This window comes from Anomalospiza imberbis, chromosome 6 (genome assembly GCF_031753505.1).
Source record: "Anomalospiza imberbis isolate Cuckoo-Finch-1a 21T00152 chromosome 6, ASM3175350v1, whole genome shotgun sequence".
Classification (NCBI taxonomy): Eukaryota; Metazoa; Chordata; class Aves; order Passeriformes; family Viduidae; genus Anomalospiza; species Anomalospiza imberbis.
The window spans coordinates 26,113,328-26,139,487 of NC_089686.1; the positions used below are offsets into that span (position 1 = coordinate 26,113,328).

At 35.1% G+C, this 26,160-nt stretch overlaps 1 protein-coding gene across 12 annotated transcripts in view; it reads right to left on the reverse strand.

Moving 5' to 3' along the window:
- Window positions 1–26,160, reverse strand: part of NPAS3 (neuronal PAS domain protein 3) — a 597,093-nt gene that overhangs the window by 281,552 nt on the left and 289,381 nt on the right. For all 12 annotated transcript variants that reach the window (XM_068192942.1, XM_068192941.1, XM_068192939.1 and 9 more), the window contains one exon: window positions 12,994–13,076. In XM_068192942.1, the coding sequence (XP_068049043.1) occupies window positions 12,994–13,076 (83 nt within the window). The remainder of the gene's footprint in view (window positions 1–12,993; window positions 13,077–26,160) is intronic.

A 26,160-nucleotide genomic window follows, 5' to 3' on the forward strand; every position in this document is an offset into this window, starting at 1 on the left:
AAGCCAAATGCTGCTAATTGGCCTTGGCAAACACTGGAAGTGTGGGGGGCAGTACAAAGCCAGTAGCCTAAATGTGCAAGGAGCAGACATGCAGCAACCCCCTTCCTCTCCTACAGCGTGTGCCCAGCCTTATGTGGCCTAAAATGCAGCCTAAAATGCAAATGCAAATAGACTCTTAAGTAGACACAAATAAGAGTGCCTGCAATGGCCACAGTGCAATGCCAGTGACAAGAGCAGGCCTTTCTACAGGAAGGGGTATTATCTCCTGCTAGCCAGCCAGCATACAGGTTCAATCCTTCACAGGTACAGCTTTAGGAGCCTATGTATTTAACTAAAATACTCTAATTTATTTTTGTGCCAGCTGCCAAACATAACAAGTAATAACTACAAGAAATTAAATGCAAAATCTGTTTTTCATTTTGAGGATGTTAAGCTTGGGTTTATAATAAACAAAACCAAGTATTTTTTTCTTGCTTTGACACACTAATACATTATATCCCTGAAAATTTGAACCGTTTCTTATCTTCTTATATACATTCTGAAAAAGACTATTTATGTTTAGGATATCTAATCCTTTTTCTTCAAGGGGACGACCATATTAAGCATTTGATTCTGCTTGACTACATAATTTGTAAAGGATGAAAACCACTGCCTTGATCATTACTGTTTCAGACATGTAAATGTAAAAATTATTTGAGAGAATAAAAAAAGAGACAGCAAGTTTAGCAGGACAGTCTTTCAATGACACTTTTTCAAGTCCCAAACATTTTCTCAGAATTAACAGAGAGCTTACTCTTATTTCCCAGAATTGTGTGCTGACCGTATACTGTCCATAATTAAGCCTTGAAATTCTAAGCCATAAGAGAAATAAAATTTTTTAATGTAAAATTTTGAATACTGAGATACCGAGTCCAGACTTTCAATTTAAATCTCACCTGTAAATGATTTTCTTCAAGACTGTACAGAGGAAATCTGAGATTCTCTACTACATGTCTGTTACATATCAGGGCTACAATAAAACACTAACTTTGTTTCATTAATTTTTCAACAAAACTAACACTCTTTCTTATGCTGTGGACTAAGAAGCATTTGCTGTTAGCCTGAAGAAAGCTGACAGCTAGTCCCATACCAGAAGTGCGATGCCTTATGTTTTAGCTTTCATATTTTTCAGATTCTGTACTGCCTTATTGTGTGACTCTGAACTGCATATAAAGTGTCAGCAAGTTCTGCTCACAGTTTTGTTAGACAAAACAATCCTTTTCCAGCCTGAGAACCAAGGACCCTATTGCAGCTTCAGGCCCAAAATGTGTCAACAGCAGCGAATTGAGGAGAGCAATCTGGGAGGATGGGATTTCATAACCTGAAGCTGTAATTGGACATTTAACCCCAATATGTAAATGGACCAAAACTTATAGAAGTGTGAAAACCTGTGACCGGTCATCCCTCTTGGGTAGAGCTATGGCCAGCTCTTGTACTGCCCAAGGTGTATCCTTTGAAGGCCTTTTAATAAATACCTACTCTATTTATTTTACACTGTCTAGCCTCTGTTCCAGGTAGCCTCTTTAGGCATCAGTTTGTCCCTTCAAATCTTTTCACCTGATGTTATTTTTGGAAGAGCAAAAAGCCAAGTGGCTCTATTAATGGACTAGGAGACAGCTCCTACAGCTAAGGTGTCCTCTGTAACAACTATTCTCTATTGTAGAAGTCTCTTGCATTGTGAGGGGGACTTCTGAACTCTAGACACAGACATACATTCATTACAAAGTTTTCTTTTTCTTTAAAGTGTGCATTAAAGGTAGCTAATCCACAAAAAAAACGGAAAGAATGAAATCATAACGATTAAAATAATGTTGAGCAGAAGATACAACTGAAGGGAAGAACAGAATAACAAAGTGCAAAGCAAGCCAATGATACACACTTTAAATCACTAGCTATAATAAACATGTAGGATACAATTTACAATGCATTAAATCAGACCTGCATTCTGTGAGACTATCAAAGAGGTATGGCTGAATTCTGTGAGACTATATCAAAGAGGTATAGCTGTACAGTAATCTAAAATGATACATATCTAAATAATATCTAATCTCCTTAAAATGGGAGAAATATAAAAGGAGAAAATTCATTGGCTAAGTGCTAGACATAATAAACGAATAGAGTCCAGCCCCAATTTGCAGCTTTTGCAGCTTGTGTGTGTGTGTGTGTGTGCCTAAATATGATACCATGTAATTACACATAACTACTTCACTTGTGGAAATGTTATCTTTTTTCCCATAGTCCTTCTTATAATTTCTGTACAAGTAGAAATTCTAATACAATGATATTTTAGCAGGAACTAATAGAAACAACCATTTAATCAACTTTTGAGATAATATACTTCAGAACAGAGAGTATGCTCTACAAACCTAACTATTTCAACAACATTTGTATTCCCTTAAATGTTATGAACTTAAAAGTCTGTAAAGGTGATTGCACTTTCCAAGTAAATTCAGGAAAAACAGAACTTAATCATCAGTTTTTATAGCACTGGGGAAGTTTGAACACATAGGTTCCATGTCAATATTTAATTTTCTATTTATTTAGGCCCCACAGTTGAAAACAAACAAGCAAGCAAACAAAGAAAAAGTGACTAGCAGATACCTGATATAATGAAATGACTCAGAGTTAAAACCAACCTTAAACAATAGCATTCAGATGAATCTCAGCTGCCAACAATCAGTTTAAGGGTTTTCTGTATGCAGACTAAAACCCTACCCTTTCCCAGCTCCCAGGTAATAAGAGGGCACAGAGTGCTGCCGTTCACATCCATCGCAGAGGAGTGTGAATGATGTTTAAAGCCTATTTCTAGTGGTTTATTTTTTATAAGACCTGAAATGAGAAATATTTGAAATCTTTGAAACTATCATGAATGTTTTCAAAAAAGTGAAGAAAAATATCAGTTAACTTGCTCAGCATGCCCATGAAATATACTTTTCCTCATTTTTATTTATTTATATAAAATCAACACTCTTTTCCTTTCTTGATAAATGCTGTGATTGAAAAAAATGAAAAAAGTTTTCTGAAACAAGGACACTTACTGCCGTCATCTATATCTTTACAAACACCATAGAAGGTATAATTCTTCCTGGTGAACCCACACATTAGTTTATGCTGTCTATACTTTTTAAGCCACCTTACTTCAGAGAAATATAAGGTAAAACCCCAAATCATAGCTGAATGCAGACACCGTTAGAGTTCTCTTGATGTACCTGAAGCAAAAAATCCTCCTTCAGCTTCTACAGGCTGCAGAGACTCCTCCATTTCTTTTAATGACCTTTCCCTCTCTTTGATTCAATACAGCCCACTGGCTATGGAAATGACAACACTCAGCAGGTGACAACAAAACGGTCAGCAAACAGGGCTGAGATATGTCATTTTCTTCAAATAGTTTCTCAGGAATTAAATGACACACCACTGAATGTGTACATGTCCTGCTCAGATCAAATTTTTTTTTTATTAAATGAAACTGCATGCTTCTGTATATATAGTTGCCATATGAAATGCAGGTTTAAGTGTACTCCTCCAAGCTCCAATTGCAAAACAATTTGCTGTTTCCCACACCTCCCAAGCCTCCTTTTAGCATATAACCCCTTGGGCAGCAAGCGCTCAGATGCTGTACCTTTGCCATAACTCCAGATTGAAAGCCCTGCCCTTATGGAGTCCATCTGATGCATTTGCTATGACTGGGACAAATGGGACTATGCAAATTAGCACCTTTTGAGTCTTCTGAACCCAGGAAATTCTCTTGCTATGTGTTCCAGCTAATGGACCTGAGATGTCCTTTGTAACGTTGCTGTCTGTGCAACTCCTTTAACCTTTTCAGATTCTGATCTGGCCTTTGTTCCTAGCCCTTTTTAGAATCATGCAATGTATCAAGTTAACCTCTGTTATAATTTAAACTGGTGTAACACCAGAGCCATATCATAGCATGCAGTGGCATTTACACATGTTTGAAGTGCAAAAGAGCATCCAACAGTGAATCGAGGCCCACAACATTAAAATTTCTGAGAGCTTTTTCTGCCTACTTTCAGCTTCAAATACTTATCTTTACCCTGAATCACTTAAATTAGTACAAAATGCACAATTAGATTTCTAAATAAATTAACATCAAGTATAAGAGTTTGCCCTTCTATGACAAAAGTATGATCTTCGGAGAAGACTGCCAATCTACAAGGTACCTGAGGAATGACTGCTGATCAAGCATTAACAGATTCCTAGGTAGATTTTATAGAAATCTACAGAAAGAAGGAGAATGATGAAATAGCATTATCCACAAATCATAAAGGGAAATTTGCTGCTGGAGATGCCTTGTTCCTGGGAAGGCACACAGCAAAGCAAGATAGTAACATTTTCTTACTGGAGTCCTATGACTCTTTTCACAACATTTCAGCATTTACACTGACTTCCTGCCTTTAAACTGTGTTTAGGTGTGGGGTTTGAGCATAATAAACACACATTTCGCGTCACCCCAAATTACTGCTTCCAAGTAGATTGTGTGCCTATCTTTCCTCAACACAGCATTTAGTTTGCTGGGGTTTTTTTAAGATTTTGTTCCTAATTTAATATTCTTGTTCCTATCCACTTAGAATTGCATCTTTTCTAGAAAGTTATACTTTCATCAGGATATACACAATCTCTTACATCATAAATACATCATTGTTCAGTTTATACTGAACACTACATCCCATTTATTACTGTTACATATCTGTTTTGGAATAACTAAGTTGAACTGTATAATCATCAACTATTCTAGAGAAAACATGGTTGCATACTAAATGCTTTTGATTTTGGATAGAGATGCATATCAAATAAATGCCTTCCCCTCCACCTTTGTTCTGTTTCTGGACTGCATTTTGTTAAGAGCATTTGGTGTTCCCTTTGTTTTGTTCCCAAACTCTCTGGATGCCACTTAATGTCAGGAAGAAAACATAAATATAGGCTGTACTTGAAAATTAGGAGGTTCAGATTAAAAATTTAAGTACACAAAGTAGACTCAATATATGTCCTATAGAAATCATTCCGTCATAAAACTTTTATATTATCTACAAACCTTCCGTTTTGACTTGCTCTGTACTTGTTCTGTCTCATTGCATCTATGTACTGCTCATCGCCAATAGAAAGTTTAGCATTGCTTTGCTGAGTGGTTTGATCTGTAACAACCATTTCTTCTTAATTAATCTATTTAATTTCCACTTTATTTTTGGCTACTGATGCATAATTTAACCTCTACTTCATCCCCAAAAAATTTACTTTCAGACAGCACAGAGCTTTGCTCTCCAACTTACCCTTAGTTTTGTCAGCCTTTTCATATTTTCCTCTTTTCATCTGCCTTTGACACATGCTAACAGATGTCAGTTAGTAGTCTACCCCTTTAACCCAATGCAGACAAGAAGCTGAACAGTCTTCTTCATTCTCAGAAAGTGTACCACTGACATCATCATTAGCAATTGCCCTTCACAAATTTCCAAGCCAGTAGAAGTCTTTTCTCCTGACACCTTTTACAGCCTGGAAAAATCCTCCATCAGTACTACCATCTGCTGCTTCCTCACCTTTAGTCTTGTGTCACCAATTCTGTGTTGACTAGTGTTATACAGAGAGAACCTCATTATGTAATACTCAGAATGACTGAAAATAGTAAATGAGAAGAAAAATCTTCTCCTTAATATTTTATAGCACTCCAACACTTTCCTGCCTCTTTTCCCACTTTTTAAATTTTCTTGTCAGATGGGACTCCCTATAATAATTCAAATATTGGAAGAAATGAGATTTGCACTCAGCTATAGCCTAATCAGTCAACTTCTTTTTTTTTTTTTTTTCATATTGCTTCTATCTAATTAAAACACTACAAAGTTTTACACAACATTTGTGGGGAAAGAAAAAGTTTAGAACTTTGTATCTCATTCACTTATGATTATTCATACTGTTTGGCTGATTTTAATACTTAACTAACAATGGGCTTAAAAGGCAAAGTATTGGGTACTTCTTTCCCTTCTGGAGAAAGTTCTGTTAATTGTGTGCAACTCTTGTATCATCCCCAATTGCTCACTACTGCAAAAATGTAAATAACTTGCTCTGTTTACTGTTCTCTAATTTGCCTTAAATAAACATTTTCACAAATTTTGCCCAATATACAGTAGTTGCATGCTCAACACACATATTTACAATGTATGGAGAACTTTACCCAGATATTCTCCAGCAAAATGATCTTTTAAAAAAATAATTGTGTCATTGTCTCATTATATTATAATCTAGTTATTATGGATTGATAACAACATCTTCCAAATATGATTAAATACTGTAGTGAAGATGTAGAGTGAATTCTTTCCACTTTTTGTCTAGAAAGCTTGATAGAATACCATTGTTCCAAAAAGTATGTCTATAATTCTACAAAAATCGTGGCAGAAATAGAGGACAAGACCCATCTGGACAACAGAGAAATGGTATGAAAGTTCCATTCAAATTTGGTATTTCATTCTGCACCTTCTGTGTTTGATAACATTGAATTACAAACTGGATGATAAAACAGCATTAACTTGAGGAGTATATGAAAACATTTTCCTGATAACAACTTCCAATTTTTCTGGCTGAAGATAGGAAAAACCCTTTTATTTTGTAACTACTGAGATATTAACGATTTTTGTTTGCATTCAGTTGATCATTCATGTGACCCTGAGTACTTCTGAGTGCATCACAAATATGGTTCAATCTGCTATTTGCAGCTATTACACAGCTCAAAGAGTTGGATGGGATCAGCCCCTTGAGCACAATTGTAGTAAGGTAGTTTAGGAGTGCAGGTGGATGGGGTATTAGCTACCCGCAAAGAGAAGATTGTTAAAGTGCTCACTTGGAGTGAAGAAACATTAATTTTCCTCTTTCCTGAGAAATTTAAGCTTATCTGAAATGCTCCAGAAAACAAACCAATGACTCAGCTACTCTGTATGGTACTGGCATCAGCTGGAATGATTCACTAGAAGCCACAGAAATTATATTCATCTGCACATTTACCTCACAATTAATAAGGGCCCCTCTCTGAAGCACAGGAATATACTAAATTGACAAACTGATTATATTTGTACAGTGTCATGTTAGTCTTATTATTACAGAGTTGGACACATTAATAAAAATAGAAAAAGAATATCAAACTATTAGGATGAGGCATTATTCAATTGTGCACAATACTAGCAATTCATTAGGCATCTTACATCCATAGGATGAGGGTGGTTTGCTTATTTGTTGACTTTAAATAAAGAAAAGCTAAAATAATATCAGTGGGTTTAATAGCCCATGGCTTCTCTATAGGATGATGGTAAAGAGACAATTAAATTTCCCATGAAGTTCCATCCACCATCAGAGACTTCCAGTGGAGTGAAAAGCATGTCAACCAAGACTGCCTTTCATGCATGGTAAGTCTGGGACTACTGCATGGGGCAAAGCCAAATTGCAGCATTTTAGCAATTTGTAGCTTCCAAGTAGCTCAAATTCTGCTCCCATTCTAGGATGACATTCTACGATCAAGGCTGTGGTGATACAGAGGTTTCTAGGAAGTAAAACAAGGGCTTACAGGCCTTGTGCATATTTCAGATTACTTTGTTGGGTCATCTTGGACACAACTGGACATCCACTATAGCTATCCTCTGTACATTGTTAACCCCTTCATTAAAGCCAAGTGGTTTGTAGTTCATGACTTTTGACTCAATGAAGAATACAACCTATAGGGTCAGATTGTTTTCACTGAGGTTGCTTTTCCTTGGATCTTAATGGGAACCTGATTTTTCTTCTCTTGTTGAATCTGATACTGCAATTACCTAGCAAAAGACCTTTGTTCACCACAAAATACTTAATGGAAGAGAAAGGTACAGCACAAAGTAAAAGGGAAATGTGAGTCTCATAAATTTTCCAAGATAACATTCAAAAACTCTTCCAGCTTCTAGGAAGGTAGGTGGGGATATTTATGGAACAGAGGAGAATTCAGTAATTGTCATGCACTTGTAAAACATGGGTGCACAACAGATCTTGCTATGGGAATAAATGAGATTGGTAGTTGGCTTTTTCTCTGTCTAGTTCAGTAATTCAATTCTATCAAATGTATCAAAATCATCTAATAAGCAATAACTTTAGGGACATGGCAAAAATTAACTATGGTCTTCCAATTAGTTTGATTTTGGATTATTTTTTATTTGTTTCTTTTTGTTTGTGTGTTTTGAAACTCATTGTACAAATCTACATCACAAGAGTTTGTCAGTGCTCACAATTGAACATGTCCACAAAATGAAGAAAAGGATACACTTTTTGTTGCACTGACACTTCGGTATCTGCCCAATATAAGGATTTCTTCACACAAAATGAGGTAGCTCAGTAAGGACAATCTAAGACAACTAGTGTCCAAGTTACTGTGTATGCCATAAGTACACAATGCTATATGCAAGTGTTAGTTTCTGAACGGTTGAATAGGCACTACTGAAGCAAGGAATGCAATTATGAAAGTTATCACTCTTGTATGCAGAAATACAAAAAGCATACTGCTCACTACAGTTCAGATACACACTCCTATTATTATTACTTATACCATCTTTCAATCCTGGCCTGACTTTAAAACTACTCCATTGTGATTAATTCCAAATATTTAGTTTTTAAAAAGGCACTGATGTTTTTAAAGGAAGAAATATATCTTTTCAAAATATTAATTTTTTTTTAAATAATGGACATTATACTTTTAATTGTTTTACAGTTCAAATTGTAAGGTGTGTTCTTTTTTGTTCAAGAATTTTAAAAGCAACTAATTTAAATATGCAAAATTATCTTGAGTTGTTCATACGTGAACTTAAAAGCCATGCAACACAGGAAAATTAAGTAATTATGCCTCCAAGTTATTTACTGCAATTAAGCTCATTTATCATATGCAAATTAGTGCAAACTGGTCTCATTAGTTACTAAATTACTCAATATGAGCTGAACAATGTAGCACTCCAGTTTGTAATGAAAAATCCCTGTAGAGGCAAGCAGTATCAATTAAGCTAATTTGCATATGCAAATATATTCACTAACTTTCCCTTTTCTCTATATTTAGTTCTACATTTCCTGATCATTCCTGATTATAAGAAGACTATGGGGTTAGTGACCCATGTTCACACCTTCTCAATAGCAATAAAGTTATGGAAAAAAATCCAGAGATCCTGAAAAATTGATGAAAATCTTGCTAATTTTTACAACCAATTTAAGCCAAATTTTTAATAATAGGTACCAGAAATAATTTTTTTACTGGATATAATAGATAGACAGATAAATATACAGAAGTATAAAACAGAAGATATCTATTCTCATTATAACACCACTTTTCAGAAGAAAAAGAATGTATAAGACAAGAAAAACAAAGCCTATAATTTGGCAAATCAAAAATCTTGTCAAAAATTAATTAACATATTGCCATTATCTACTTTTCTCCTCCATTAAATCCCACCCTACTATTCATAATTCAGGTGATTTTACTTGGAAAACATTTAAAGGGCATTACACTGACATAAAGATTCTGATGTAATAGTGTTTGAGCAGTCATCTCTTGTGGTGTCTTTTTTTCCACGAGCACCAAGTGGATGGTGCCTTTGGCTTCAAACCTACCTCTGGGAATCTCTTCAGCATGATATACAGTAATCAGCTGTGGCTTGGACATTTTTTAACATGGAATTACACCATTTTAGACTGATTTGGGTTAAAAGGGTCCTTTAAGATCACCTAGTTCCAAGCCCCCTGTCATGGGCAGGGGACCTCCCACTATCCCAGGTTTCTCAGAGCTCTATCCAAGCTGGCCTTGAGCACTGCCAGGGGTGGGGCAGCCAAAGATTCTCTGGGCAGCCTGTGCCAGAGCCTCACCACTCTCACCACGAGGATTTCATACACGAAATGAAATACATGAAATGCACGAGTGTTGGATTCCATACATAAGTAAAGTAAAAGCCTCTTCGTATATCTAGATTTGTACAAAGGACAAATGCAAAGATGCATCTAGCCTTACTCAAATGAAGCCCTTTTTAAAAGTATTAAATTTCCTATTATCAAGGGTTTTTTCAATTTTTCATCTCTGAATTTATGTAAAGGTAATAGTGTGTTAATTTTTTTGGAGTTGATGAAGTCTGCAATTAAAGGAACAGAATTAACTGTATGAGCCCTGAGAACAAATGCTATCTCAGACCAATATCAATAACTTTTTAACTTTTATTTTTCTCATGACAGGTAGAGTTTTACTTTTCTATTTTCTGCACTTAAGTGCATATGGGAGAAAACCTTTAGTACCTGTATCAACCATCAAGTAAGCAGTATTTAAACATTTGATTCCTTAATAACAGAAAAAAAATCATGGGGGAAGGCATTCTTCATTCAATGATGACTAAGCATTATATGTAAACACACGGATTTAATATGTATAGACATGACAAATGTATATAATGTATACCTAGATATGACTGACACTACCTACTTGTAGACTTAAAATGTAGTATCATAAGATATCACAATATGTACCTGTAAAAATATCACAAGATGTACCTCCCTTTCTGGTTTTGTAACCTCATTTAAAAAAAAACTATATCCACTTTTTCAAAATCTACTGTATTATGCATATTTGTCTATCAATAAATTTTGAAGTATCAAAATAAAAATATTAGAGAGGCTCCTTAATTTCTCAGCTTACACTTAACCAAGCCTTCAAAATATTAATAGCAAAAGGGATTACACAAACTATTAATTCAAATTCTTAAGATAGCAGACTCTTAAGATAGCAAACCAAAGTTCCCAAGGTATAATCAAGGTTGTTCACTTGCAAACAATACTTATCATGATACATATTTGAAAATAATTTCTGTGAGCAGCAGACTAGGTGAGAACATGTTAGAACTGTATTCCACTACAAAGTCTATCCAACTGTTGTTTTAAAAACCATGTTGTCTTCTGATGATTATATTTCTACCTATTAGACCACAAGGCAGTACTTTGAAGTTCATTCTGATCTATTTAGAAGTGGTGCATTTGAATGCATGACCCAGGTTTTCCTCCCAAGTGTTGATTGCTCAGCTAAAATAAGATAAAATCTTAACATGTCATGATAAACCTGTCACCACTATTAATTCATACTGTCCTTTATCCATCGTCAAATGTCTATCTTGCAAATATCAGGGTGGAACTTCTTATTATCAACTGAGGGATTCATGGGAGTTCTTTGATAAAAGCATCATCTTCTTTGAAAAGCCCACACCTCAACAGATATTCAATACAAGACTCATAGTAATTTTGATTTAAAATCCTCAGTTTTGAGTACAAGTGCAATACAGGGCCTTTTTAGTAGTAGTATGATGAAATTATATAATGAAAACACCTTACTTTATCACAAATACATTTAAAAAACCCTAAAAAACCCCAAAAAAACCCCAAAAAGAAAAAAACCCAATAATCAATAAATGGAATCTCACTTATAAAAGGTTGAAATTCACTAATTGTTTTAATACACAGTAAGGGAAAAACTCAAATATCAAGTAGTTTTCAAAGCGGCCATCCTAGGTTTTTTAATTTCCATCTATAAGAGTGATACTTAATACCTAAAGAGTGTAAATAAATCAGTCTCAATGGGGTTTTATTTATATATGAGTTAGAAACAATACTGTAAAAAACACAACTTTAGGATATAAGATATGTTTACACACTCGACACACTGACAAATTGCATAAACTGAAATATCACAAAACTGCTAGTTCTTAATTTTTTTCTACATGTATGAGACAACATAGCAGTGTTCCTGCCTAATATGCAAACACAGTACTGTAGATACTGGTGCAGATCTCTGACACAATAACTACAACAAAGGTATTTGCTTACAGAATGAAAAACTTGACCTAAACCTCTGCCAAGAGTGCACAACTAAGCAAATAATTTCATTTATGATTCTTGTTCCGAAGAGAAATTAATTCTACTAGTTAATTTAATGTTTTCCTAAAATTATCTTTGTTGCTTTGCTGCATTTAGTTACTTTATAAAGATATGAAAATTCTGACATTATCTATAGTGCTTTTGAATACCACAGCTGAGTTAGTGCAGAGAGGTAGCTCTCAATCATTTCAAATTAAGTGGAATATTTCTCATGATAATATCCTAATCTACCTCCTCGTGCCTCTCAAAAGATAATACACCAGACAATATATTTGCATTGAGAAGCTGTGTACATTGCTAAATAACAGCAGTTATTCAGTGCCACACTTAGAAAAGACTGTGTGGGTTTTATTTCCATAGGGCTGGGTTTGCCTTACTGCAAAGCACATCATATTTTCTTCTTAACTGCTTGTACTCCACATTTGATCACTTCAGTCTAAGAAAGGCTGTAGTAACCCTGGCAAAATAAATCATGCACAAGAATTTCTCCATCAGGTCATTGTTTTTCAGTTTCTTCCTGGAATATGATGACTTGTGCCATGTGATGAGCTTGTTTGACAAATACCAGACCAGTTTTCAGCCTACAGCTAAGGACACCTTAAAAGGCATGCCTCTATTCATTTTTAACCTCTGCAGATTGCTCCAAATTTGTGATATATAATTGTGACAACTGGGATATTGTGGAGAAAAACAGTGCTCATAAACCGAAGTGGGGAAAAAACCCCCAGCCCTAAATTGGTACACGACATAAGACAAATCACCAACACAAAATACACACACTCACACAAATACATAAGGACGTTCTGCAAGCAAACACCTACTGCACAATTCTAAACAACAAAATGTTGTGATTCAGCTAAAATAACACTTGCCTTGCCTGTCATCAACATTCTCCCAATTATGGACTTTCAAAATAGAAGAAATATGAGCACAAAAAAAAAACTTATCAATATAAGTGCTGACAACAATACTATTCAAATTATTGGCAGATATATGACTAGGTAGATATTTTGATTTTTCTTGGAAAAGCCATTTTTTTACCTGTAAAATATGACTTCCCAAATGTGATTCAAATACTTCAATGGCAAGGGCACTGGGACTTCTCCTGCGCTGGGCACCTATAACTGAATAAAAAACAGTTATGTTGCAAGGTCTGCACATTTAGTTCTCATGCATCCTCATCACTGACATTAATCCCTTAAATACACCAGTGTTAATTTAAATTTTGCCTTCTACATAGTATATAAATTTGGTAATTTAATATGTAATTTAAGACTCAAATTTGTAGGATGAGAAAAGAGATTTTTAAAAACTAATCTATTTAAGTGTCCAATGAATCTGGAAATTATCTATTTATTCAGATATATCTCAAATCCCTGTAGGCTTATGGTGATGAAAGCATTCAGAATTTAGTGAAAAATACTATTGAAAAAGAGGCTACACATATTGTAAATGTTTTGAAATGTGGGAATAAGAACTAAATATTACACATGAATTAAGAAGTTTATTCTATTAGTTTATCTGGGGGGTTTATCTGAACATATTATTTGAGACTGAAATGAAATAGACACAACATGAAAAAGCCAACAGTTGTAAATACATCTAGTATCCAAAATAAAGTTCTCTTGAGTGCAGAGAAGTATTTTAGTATCCCAGATATCCATGTTAGTTGCTGGAATAGGTTCTGAAACCTCAGCTTCTAAATTATATAGTATAAAGTACAAAGTAAGTAATAGGTAGTTATGCTTCAAAGGCAGCAGTGACTACAAAAAAAAGCTGAGAAATCACAAAACTAATATTCCATTAAACTTTGCATGCCAGGAACACAAAGCCAGAAATTAAGTCTGCATATAACCAAATGTAAGCATCTACTGTAAGCTGATATTACTTCTTAGGCCTAAACTACCTTTCCCACATGATCAGAGAAAGGTAGAGCACAGAAAAGACTGCACAGGGCTGCAGGAAGCTCCCTTTCCTGTTTTAGTGACAAAATCTGGCATATCCACAGCAGAGAGAAGAGGTGAAGTTCATTCTGCACCCATCTAGGCTGTGTACAAAAGCATTTACATCCCAAGACCCAGATGAGAGACTAATGCTTCTGAAACCGTCACAACACTAGTCCATCTTTATGTATTGCCGTCTTTACAGTGTATGATAAGAAAAATGAAATATCAAGGATCCACTAAAACAAGCAGAATGAATGACTGCCATTACTGAACAGGCCAATTTAACATGAACGGAAACAAAACACAGAGCAACAATTTCTTAGCTGTCTATGATACTGGCTGCCAAATGTGATATCAGTAGGAAAAGATAAATGCCAAGTAATGATAGTCATATTGACCTAAAAATGTAATATCATTTCTTATTGACGTTTCATGTAATTTCCTCGCAGGAAATCCTAAGCTATTTATACTGAGCAAACAGGTGGCTTCATAGCGAATAGATTCAGGCAATAGCTCATTATTACAAATGGAGACTGCTGTAGAGCTGGTATTTCTAAGTCCTCCTCTTTTCTCATATTCAAGGACATAGACTCTAACACCTTGAAAGAAAATTCTTCATGACTGTATTTCTTAGAAAAACTTTATCTTAAGTTGAAGGACTAAACAAAATATGTGGCACTGTAAAGATTTTCAGTATTCTGATCACGATTTTTGTCAGCATGGTGCTTTGTACAGTTACTTCATTTATAATCTATCAGAAACAAAAAAGCAAATTCAGTTTTGGCTTGCCACACATTGCTTCATAGTAGTCTCCATTCAAGCATTGTAAAGACCAAAAAATCCCCCAACCTTTAAACCTGTAACCCCTCCCTGAAACCCCTTAGGTCCTTTCATTTTTCCAGCTAGACTGTGTCATGTTTTACACACGTTGGCTGAACACACCAACATTTGGAATTTACCTTTCAATTAATTTGCTATTTCCTACTTATATCCTTACGTTACCATCCTCTACCATTTTAAAGTGTATCCATTACATAGTGAATCCAATTCTATGATGTCAATTGCAGGGTTTTTAGCATTTAAGTATCATAATTTGAATGAAGTGCCTGAAGTCAGTGCAGCCCTCTTTAAAACAGTATCTCGAACCTTAAATGACACTTACAGGTAAGACATCAGTCCTTCACAATGGGGACCTTCAATTCTATACCTCAAATGAAATCACTTTAAGGTGAGTGAGTTAACTAGAAAACAAGAGAGGGTCAGATCTCAGCTTTAAAATCTGTCAGTTAAGTCCTCTATCGATGACTGCGTACTTGTGGCAAGTATATACGCAGACAAATATCTTGTAGTACTTTCATGCCATTCAGTTCACTGACATTTTCATAGCACTAGAACACTTGGATTTATGTGTCTTGCTCTTAGTCAGGTGATGTGGGGTTCTTATGATGGTTCCTAATTTTACAACCACGATAATAGGTTACACAGAAAACAATTATGTTTCTGGTAGCCATGCTGCAACTCTTTTTTGAAAAATTAATAAATATTAAATATGTACCTTATTTCATGCATTTCCATAACTTCTAAATTCTTCATATTTTGAGGAATGAGATAAGACTATTGAGACAAATATAGAACAAGGGAAACGTAAATTATTTAATCATCTGGATTCATTGTCTTATTATTTTACTTGAACTTTCACATTTTCTTAATATCTATTTGCAGCAGAAGAAATATGCTATTTTGGGTATATAAGTGCATACCACATTGATACCTTTCAGAAACATGACAATCTCACAGTCCAGTCACAGCACAAAACCTCTTCTTTGTACTGAATGAATTGTTGGCATGCCAATAGATGAAAGGAAGACATAGACTGAAATGTTTGGATTAAAAAGCAGGCCCAATGTTATTTTATTCTAAAATTTCAAAACATAAGCTATAAATACTGAACTGGCTTCCATCACACAAGCCACAGCTAGTCATCTAAATCTCTCACCCTGTGGGTGGAACCATCAGCAGCCACAGCTCAGCCACTCACAGAAAACTTGAAAAGCAAGAGATTTAAGATTTATTTCACAAAATCTATAAATCAAAGTAGCTCAGCGACCTTCACAGACCTAAAGGTACGGATGCACATCTTTTTTAAAAATGTGGATTCCCTTTTAAATGCAGATTCTTTATAGAAACAAAATACTGAATGCATGAAATAAATTTCTTCTTTTGAGTTACAGAAAGCAGGGGAAATTAGGATGTGGAGAAGGCTGAAGCATGTGTACCAAACTCAAGAAGGAGTCACAATGGAACAAGTTCCAAACCCAGGTTAAATTCTTACAAGCTTCTCCTATTTTAGTGGTATAAACAAATATCTCTGAATAGACTTTTTCACATGGGGTCTTATTTTGTATTGCCTATATTTAGTTGACAATGTTTAACACTTGAATGCACAAATTAATCAAAAAGATGGTTGAAACAATATTTGTACTAAATATTGACTTTTAATAGTGACAAGAAGATAGAAAGATTGCTTTCACAAGTGCACCTTGTAGTGCTGGAGCAGAAGAATCTGTCTATGAAAATATTTTATTTTCCATGGCATTGGACTATGACCTTTACTATCCAAACTGATATGTCTATTCCTGGCATGAGATTATTCCATAAAACTAAAAAATTCTAACTCTTCACTAGTTCCTCTTTAAAATTCCTCCCTCAATGACTAATCTGGCTATGCATGAGGTGAAGGAAGAGGCACCTCCCTTTCAGAGTGTCTTGGGGGCAGTCTAAGCATGCTTAATGCAACCTCAAGAGCATTTGCAATCGTGCTACAAAAAGTGTGAAACCGTGGAAAAGGAAAATGTAGACTGCCCAACAAAGATTTCTATGCATCCTGAAGAGGAAGGATTTCCACTTAAACACAGCTCTAAGGTGTGTTTAGAGACCAGAGACTGATGTTCACTGTGCCTTTCCACTGGTGAAGACAGAGTTCTAATAAAGCACAAGCAGTATTCTTTGATCACTAGGAATGGAAGAGCAGCACATGAGCACAATTATCAGTTTCCCCTAAAAAAATCCTGTGAGACTTTGCATGACATCCCTCAACATAACACGCTTTTGTGGAAAGTTTTGGAAAATTCAAACAAAGAGTTTTAAAATTCTGTTGCTTTACTCATAGTTTAAAAACTAAACTCTACTTTAAAATTCATTTTCCTTAACCTTTATTTATTCCTAAAATTTACTCCTAAAAGGTTTTCCTCAGTTAGCCTCAAAGTCCTTATATTTTTTATTTAATTTTGTTGATTTTTCCAAGAAGAACATTTTGTACACTTGGAAGGAGAGACGGGCTTAGGGCCACTGCACTACAACCTTTTAGGCAATCTGCTGTCTGAAGAATTAAAAAGAAACAGAGCTCATCTTGAAGAGCTCTAATTATGACTGCCAATAAAGTCAGACTTTAATTAGCAAAGTCTGAGCAGATCTACATAAATATGAAAGTTTATAAACACCCCACCAAAAAAAAAAAAAATTACCAGCTTTATTCGCAAAATATGTAACCATATCAGGCAAATTGCACAGCAGCTTCACATAGGCTTGGCTAGTATTTTTCCCTATAGGTATCAACATGATGATTTTTCCCCATAGGTATCAACATGATATCAACATGATGGTGTCAGATGAGAGAGCATAAGAAGCAGAGTGGCCTGATGATTGTATGTGCAAAACAGTTATAGCATGAGTGTGGCTATTATCTTTTAAATATTCTTTCCCAGAATATAATTTTTTTTTTGTTTCAGAGTAAAAAGAAAGATCTATAGAAGTAACAATACAATTTCTAATATATTTGCCTTGGTGTAGTGTAGATTCTAGATGAAAATGTATCTTTTGTGATTTCTATGAATAACTCCAAATGTTCATGAAAGAAAATGGAGGTGAATTTGGCAATCAAAGTGGTTTTACATGAAGAGGTGCATTGTCATCTTGAAATATTGGGGCTTTCTGATGACACATAATGAGTAATTTGGAAATTTTTTAAAGCTGTGTTTTAGAAAAGACAGAGACACTGACTGCAGGGCTAAACTGAACAACAGAAGATTCAGTCTCAGGGAAGGATGAAGTATAATCAACATTGACACTCCAGTATTTCTGCATGCTAACACTCACAGAAGCTTTTTTTTTTTTTTTTTAATAATTACTTCCTGTTTAATACCTTTTGATGAATATTTTTCCCATTGATTGTTCCTTGCTATCCCATTAAGACTGATTCTAAGTTTTGAAAGAAATCTCCAGTAAGAGAGACCCCCTCTGTCTAGAAGTTGAGGACATCTGGTATACAAGATGTATATTCAAATCCTGACCTAAAGTGAGATAAGATTTGAACAGCATGATGTAAGCAGAGGTGTTGCCCTCTGATTTGGAAAGGGTATCCAAAGAAATTAAATTATGTCACCAGTTACCTCACTGTAAGTCATCATATGATCCAAAATTTAGGTCTCTTATCCACCTTCACAGATGGGAAGAAGAAATAAATCTTAGATGGAGCTGCAACATATGTGGAAAGGTATTTTATCTTGGTTTAGTAAAGCTATGGGAATCATTAATACTGTGCCATTACCAAAGAAGTATCACAGCAATAAAGCATCAGAACAAATTTGTCGCAAAGGACTACATGTAAGATGTATAATGCAATATATGATAATCAACTTTCAAAGCTAACAACAGCACTTCAAATATATATTTTTGTGTCTAAGAATGCCTCATATTCTAGATATCTGTCTTCTGGTCACTGGTAAAGAGCATGAATTCATTACTGAGGAATCCATGGCTGAGAAAGTAAACCTAAGTTTTCCATGGAGTAGCCTACTAGTTGCCAAGAATGTACCGGTTAATTAATGAAAGTATTATGTAACACAATTACACGTGTGCTTTATTATTTTCAGTAGTTCATCTCTGAAAAAGCTCCAGAAATTAAAACAATTTTTAGCAAAACTTGCTTTTCAAATTCAAGCTGCTTAATACTTTTAAACTTCATTTAATAGCTTTTTTAGTTTCAATAACTTAAATTGATCAAATTTAAATGTTGTCAAAAAGCAGAAGTTATTATATTAATTGAAAATTAATTGTTAATTGAACTGGAATAATTGGATTTGAAGACATAATATGTCTTTCCCTTGAGAAACAGTCAAAATTAATGGAAAAAAAAGCAAGATAAGTGACTGTCATAGTGTAAGTTTTCATCTGTTTTAGGAGCCTGCACCTTTTCCAATTACCTTCATTTGGTTTATTGGTCTGCTCCCTCCCAAGGATGTGTTCTTTAGGGGGTGGGGGTAGGGTGGGTGGGAGGAGGAGACAAAGTTTCTTAAGTCCTACATACCTCTTTTTTTTCCCTCTTTGCCGAACTTCTTAAAATTAGAAATGCCAACGATGAAATAAGTATATTTTGTGTTCTCTCCTTGATAACTAGCACTGTTTCTTAATTAGCACATGTACATTTAAGAGTTTACTTCAGAGATTTTTTTTTTCTGTTCACTGTAAAGGATGAAATCTTTGCTGTGCAAGAATTTCCAGTCATCTAAGCAAAGAGAGTTCTCCATCTGTGGCTGGGCGGGAGCACTGGCCTTTCTCCCACACTGTAGTAGTTACTATAGGAACTATTGTGCCTCCTTCAAAAGGGCTACAGACAGGGTGATTAAAATTCTTCATGGGAGAACCCCCACTCTTCTCCTTGACAATGAAATTCTTCTGGGAGAGGGCTAAGCCTCCAGTTCAAGAATGGCAGCACCTGAGGGAGTGATGTGGCAGACAGAATCACCCCTGCTTTAAATTGAAGCACAGGGCAAAAAATACAAGGGCCCATACTCCTGCATTCATTTCATTCCCCTCCCATAAAATTCAGGAACACCGGCAAGAACTAGTGAGAAACAGAGAAGGAACTAATAACTTCATACATTCTCCAACACATAGAGGACAACACAGAAAATATAAAACAAATACTTTCAATTCAAATCAATAGCAGGAGAAGAAAAATAATTAAAGTGCGATAGGGGCTTCCCAGGAAATCCATCTGCTGTAAAAAGATCAGGAAAAAGTCTACAGAAGTATGTAAGAGAAAGAGATAAAGGAAAGAAAGATGGGTGAGGCAAGGGAGAGGGACACACAAAGGTGGGGTAAATAAAGGGCTTTAAAATCTAGGAATTTATCAGTCCTTTAGATAAATGTCCACTTCAAGAGATTTGGCTCTACCAGCAGAAAAAATGCATAAACATTACAATAGCATGAAGAAATGAGTGATGAGTCTGGATTACTTATTCAGATATCACAGTAAGACCCTTACTGGAATAATAGTTCTATTGTCTTATTTTTAAACTAGTATCAAAATTCCTCTGAAAAGAAAGCTGCTGCCACCCCTTTGCAGCTCCAATGCTACAGAAATGGCTAGTGTCACTGGTTCTGTTCTCAGGAGGAGGACAGGGTATTAACATCAAGTCAGAACAGTGTTATATAGTGTCAGACCATACTTGCTGATAAAACTAAGAGGCCTACATCTGTTGTCTTGCTTTTTTTTTTTTCCAGTCTGATCCCAAAGGTTCATGTTATGACATTTGTAACATCTGCTACAAATGCGGAGGTAAGTCAGGCACAACCTTATTACTTCCAATCTAACACTCCATCCATCCACAGGGCTTTCACATGCCACTAGTATGTCAATGCGACCCAAAGCTGTTCTATCTACATGAAGCAAGGTGTAATATATTTCTGAAAGTCAAGAAGAAATCCTGCTTTGTTATGTCTCCACTTCTTTTGTTGTCTTAAATTTTGGCAATGTTATTTCAGAATATTCTGTGAACAAAACAGCGAGCTGCTCCTTAGAGCCAATACAATTGCCTTTTTATGCCTTAGACAGTGGCGTGTTGAAAACTGGCAAGCTGTAATTCACATCCTTCCCTGTTTTCACTAACACTGAAACATATCCAGATTCCCCTACCAGACCCTTCTATACTGAGGTTTGCTTTCTTGCATAGCCCCCTTTTCCTGCCATACTTCTCCCATTATTTGGTAGGCTCACTGCATTGTTTTAATGACAAACTTAACTTTTTTCAGTGCTCAGTGAAAAAATGCAACTCCTGTCAGACAAAAAATTACTTATTTCACCTGTGGTAACAAAAAAGTAAATGAATAAGGAAAACACTTAATAAGATGCTTTGACTAGTAGCTTCTATCTAGTTCTTTCTATGAACTTTTATTCTATCAATGAACTTCTGTTGCTATATCCACAGTATCTGAAGATTGCAACATTCCACTGTTAATGGGCTACTGTATGCTGCGAGGACTATGCTATCCCTGCCAAGTGTCTGCACAGGAAGCCAACCATTTGCTATAGGGCTAAAACCACCCACTAAAGCAATTCCTTGAGAAATACATCTAGCCTTTTCTGACAGCAAGTGGATTGTAATTTTAGAAATGAACAGCTTTAGATGTTAGTGAACTAGGTAATATGTTCCACACTCAGTATCATACACTAAAAATAAGACAAATTTCACATTTGATAGAAGTCATTTAAATTCATTACAGGGGCTACAGAACACTACATGGTAGCAAGTGAGAAAGAAAACCCAGTGCCAGATGACATAAGCCATTGTAGGTCCTGATCACCTGCACTTCTCCCATACTCACCTTTTCCTGTCTTACAGGCTAAGTAAAAGAACTGCCATACACATACCCAGATAAGAAAAACACTGAAAAAAACCCAGATCTCTTTATGTTAAATGAACACTAAAATATGAAAGTATATCAAATATTGCGGTTGGCAAATGTAGGAACCACACCCACTGCTGGAATATCGAATCCAGCTATGATATAACTAGACAATTACTTACTAACGCATCATTATTCTACCAAATTAAGTGACATACTGAAATGAATCCAACTGTCTAATGTTGTTTCTGGTTCTAAGGTGACTTTAGAGCTTTACTACTTCTATAGACTTGGCTTTGTGACTGTCACATGTAGGTGGTGGATTTGTTTGTAGATTTTTTTTGTGTTTTTGTGATGTAGTCAGAAAAGATTTAATGAAGATTCGTAAATTAAATGAGACTGCATACAAGCCTGAAATCAATCCACAATTTCAGGGAAGAAATCTTTATCAGCTGGCAAAGCTGAACTGTGTAATTAACTGAGGATTCTGGTAAGAACCAACTGTGCCACTAGTAAATTATTTTTACTTGTCTTCCAGCTGTCTGTTCATAAGAGAGACTGTAAGAAAATGCAACTATAGAGAATTTGGTGATTTCAAAAAATAACTGAAGAAATTTAAGGAGATTTCCAAGACCATCTGTAGTAGAATCACAAGTTTATAAAATCTATTGCAAAATTTTCTCCATTTTTCACTAGAAATTTTCATCAAGAACTCTAATAAGAACTAAAATAGCATTTTAGATTTGCTGAGGATTGAAAAATGACCATGCATAAGCTGCAATGGAAATCCCCTAGTCCTAATGAAGCAGTCCCCAGAGGAAGTAGTATGACACTTTAGAATACTGGTTAAGTCATGACAACTGGGAGATGGAACTGCGTCTTTTCAAAAGCACTGATGCTTGTTAAAAAAATGAATAAAAGTTGATCCAAAGCCCCTGTGGGAAAGATTTTCCAGCACTTCCAGCACTTTGGATTGTATTCTTAATGCATATGTATACAAGTGCACTACTACTTGTAATAATCTGCATCAGCAGTTTTTAAGGAAACAGAATCTCTTGGAAATCCCAATGACTAGTAAGAAGAATAGTTAAATCTTTACTGGGAATATGATGTACCCTTTAAGTTTTTGCTAAGGTTAAAAGAATTCATGCCATTCATTATAAATGAGCTTGAAATAAATTAGAAATAAGTTAACATGTTAACATTATTATCAACTCCATCAAAAGGTGTTTCCCCCTTCATTTACTGAAGGATCTTTTTAAATAGTCATGTGAGAAAAGCCCAGTTTCCTTTGCCTTTGAAGAATGCCTAACAGGGAAATATAAGGGATATTTAATCAGAAGACAGAATAGTAATGGAAGTGAGAGCTTAGTAGTGAGAAAACAGGAAGCCAATTCTACGGCCAAGGAGATGTGCGTAGACACAGCATTCACTTCATCAGAGTCGCATTCATTAGCATCAGGAATTAATTTAGCTCAAGATTCTTTCTGCAGTGAGGGAAAACATTTCTTTTATTTGATTATATCATACCTAAGATTCACACTTGTTACCTTAAAAAGTCATGCCTGTCTGACTATAAGAGGAAAAGCAAGGCATTCAGCATTCAAAATAGATCTTGAGCACCTTAAACATAAAATTTCAGGTCGTTATTGTAGCCAGATATTTGAGTATTCTTTAGCAAATGAACTTAAAGGCATCAGAATTCATTCCCCACACAGTACTTGAACTAGACATGGACGCAGATGGTTACCTTGACTTTGGGAGCAAAGTTTTATTTTGCAAGATAACACTGTCTTTAAACCAGCTCTTTTGCACTTTCTATTAGCACTGATAAACATTTTTTTTTCTTAAGAATTTTACTATAATACTGATAACGTATTATATTTGGTTAGCTCAAGAATTACTTTTTATTATACATACCCAACCTAATATAATACAAGTATTATATTTTGAGGTTCCCATTGTCTCATTCATCAGAATTTATATTACACCTATTATAATACAAGTATTATGCATTTGCTATAAAGATAGAAATTTGCTTGATACAATAATTCAACAACCTGTGAGCTGAGATTTTTCTGAAATAATGTCCTTTAAATTCTTCTTGTATTTTACTGCTTTTCAATATCACCTTTTAATTCTTAAACATATTTCTTGTGCTTAGTCCCTCTGAACAACTAGATTTACACAACTACGTAATTTGTAAATTAAGCTCATTAATTTAATGGACAAGTTTATTTTTCTTGAAGTATGATACAATATGATACTTAAACTAAAATACACAGTTGAATGAAGACTGCTCAAACTCAACACAGAACACACTTCTTTTTCAGTCAGCCACAACCTTTATACATCCTGCCGAGAAACTCATGAGTAATTCCTGATAATGTTTATCTACTTTTCTTGTTTTAGCAACCTCCTGAAAGGCAGTTTGAACCCTGACTTTTTTTTCCCCGAATATGATAGCTTAAGGATGTTTAGGATTATTTTAAATTGCCTGCTGTACATCAAACATCATCTTATTTTGTTAATAATACCTGAAAATCTGAGGAATTTGCTTGTAGAAAAAAGATTCCACTCTACAATGTTGTAGTAGGACAAGTCAGAAATGCAGCACGTTTTCTGTGCATACTATCAAACAAGTCTTTCAATGCAAAGGCTTTGCCTTACAAATGCAATATTATTGCAAGGTATACTCTACTTCTCTCTACAAATAAGATGGAGAAAAAGAACTATTGAGTAATACTGCCCCAAATTTTTCAGAAGTATCACTGAAAAATTCTGTTTCAAACTTCTCTAAGAATAATTCTGTCATAATATTGAGTCTGTCTTCTACAGGAGAGGAAGGATCTGAGGAATGAAGAGGCACTTTTATGACTGGAAGAGGAAAAGACACACTGCTTCAACAGTTCATGGACAAATGGTTTCTGAAGAGAAAGGCTTATTTTGGTGAATGATGGCTTCAGAAAAAAAGTTATGACTAAAAGGAAAAGTGAATGGCAGAAATAGACTAAAAATCAAAACACTTGTAATAATGGAAATAATACTTTGAAGAATATGAACTGAAACTAAGAATTAGGGATAATCAAAATATTATTTTAAAGCTGTGTCTTGCTTATGTTCACCAATTAGCTGACACTTACTGTGACCACTAGATTATCTCTAACCAGATCTAACCAGGCAAGAGGGACTCAACTGCTCTGGTTGCACAAACAACACAGGTGTTGCTAATCCTGTTTCGTGAAGTTCAAATATTCCTTTGACCTACTGGCACATAATAATTTGAGCTGAGCTATGTCTTTATAGTCAAATGAAGGCAAATGTGGACTAGCTGTAAATGGGTTAATGTGGCCACTGATAAGGTCTAACTGTGCTAAAAAGGTATGAAACTTTCCCAAGAAGAAGTATGAAGTAACTTTTTCATCTCTGTTTTACCACAGCTGGGCTGCTTCGAGTCTCTAAACTAGCATGTGCTGCTGTGTAAACATATTGTGTCTAAAGAAGATTTTTTAATATTACTCCCTAATTAACTAGTTAATAGTTAATGAACAAGAGCCCATTGTACAAAAAAATAAATCCTGGAAAGGTCTGAGCACACCCTTTTTCCATCTCATATTTTTCACTTTTATGCTACCTCAAGTCATCTTTTCTTTTCAAACTTTTCTCTTTTCTTCCCTTAATTTTCCTGTTTCACACCAGCTTACTTGAATTGGCACTTTCAACCACACAGATATCTTATGGGAAAGAAGTTCATTATGATCAGAGGACCCAAAGCTGTGTTGTGGGAGATGAAATGGATCACTTTCTCAGGCATCTGAATTTCCAGAAGGCAATGTAACTGCAAATGAAAATACTGAAGTGGATACTTATAAAGTTGAAATAGCACAATTTGAGTTTACTCACTAAACACAAATCCCCAGACCCTTGGGCGCTATTCCAAAGAGCCCTATCTGGGAGGGAATGTAAAAAAATATCAAAGTAAACTCACAGCCCAGAGAAGTTACTATTCACTCCACCGAAGATTCAAGAACTTATCATCAAAGGGGAGGTAACCTCTTGCCTGTTTGTTAATGATACTGGAGCTCCAAAGTGTAGCAACCTACCCTTATTTTCAGGTAAACCACCTAAAAATGATAATTTCTCTGCACTGGGAAAGCAATATATTTAAATTCTTCCTCAAATAGTCCTTACTACAAAGGAAAGTGAATTTATACTACTCCATGTATCATCAGAGAACAATAAATCAAGTATCACAATACAATTCACAATATCAGCTTTTAAATTCTATTTCCTTAGAATCCATATTATTAGTGCAGGATATGTATAACAATTAATGAAAACATAATATCTCCCATTAATTTTTAAATTTGGTTATGTTTTATTGTATCATGTTGACAATAATTACAATTTGGACTCAACATAGGGGTCCTATTTTTGTCCATTGATAAAAACCAGACAGTTTCCAGAAAGTCCACAGTAATTTACTTTTATCCATCAGAAAATAAACCTAGACATTTTTATGGTGTACAAACTTCACACACTTATGACAAAATGTCATCTTATGAGTTCCAGCTCT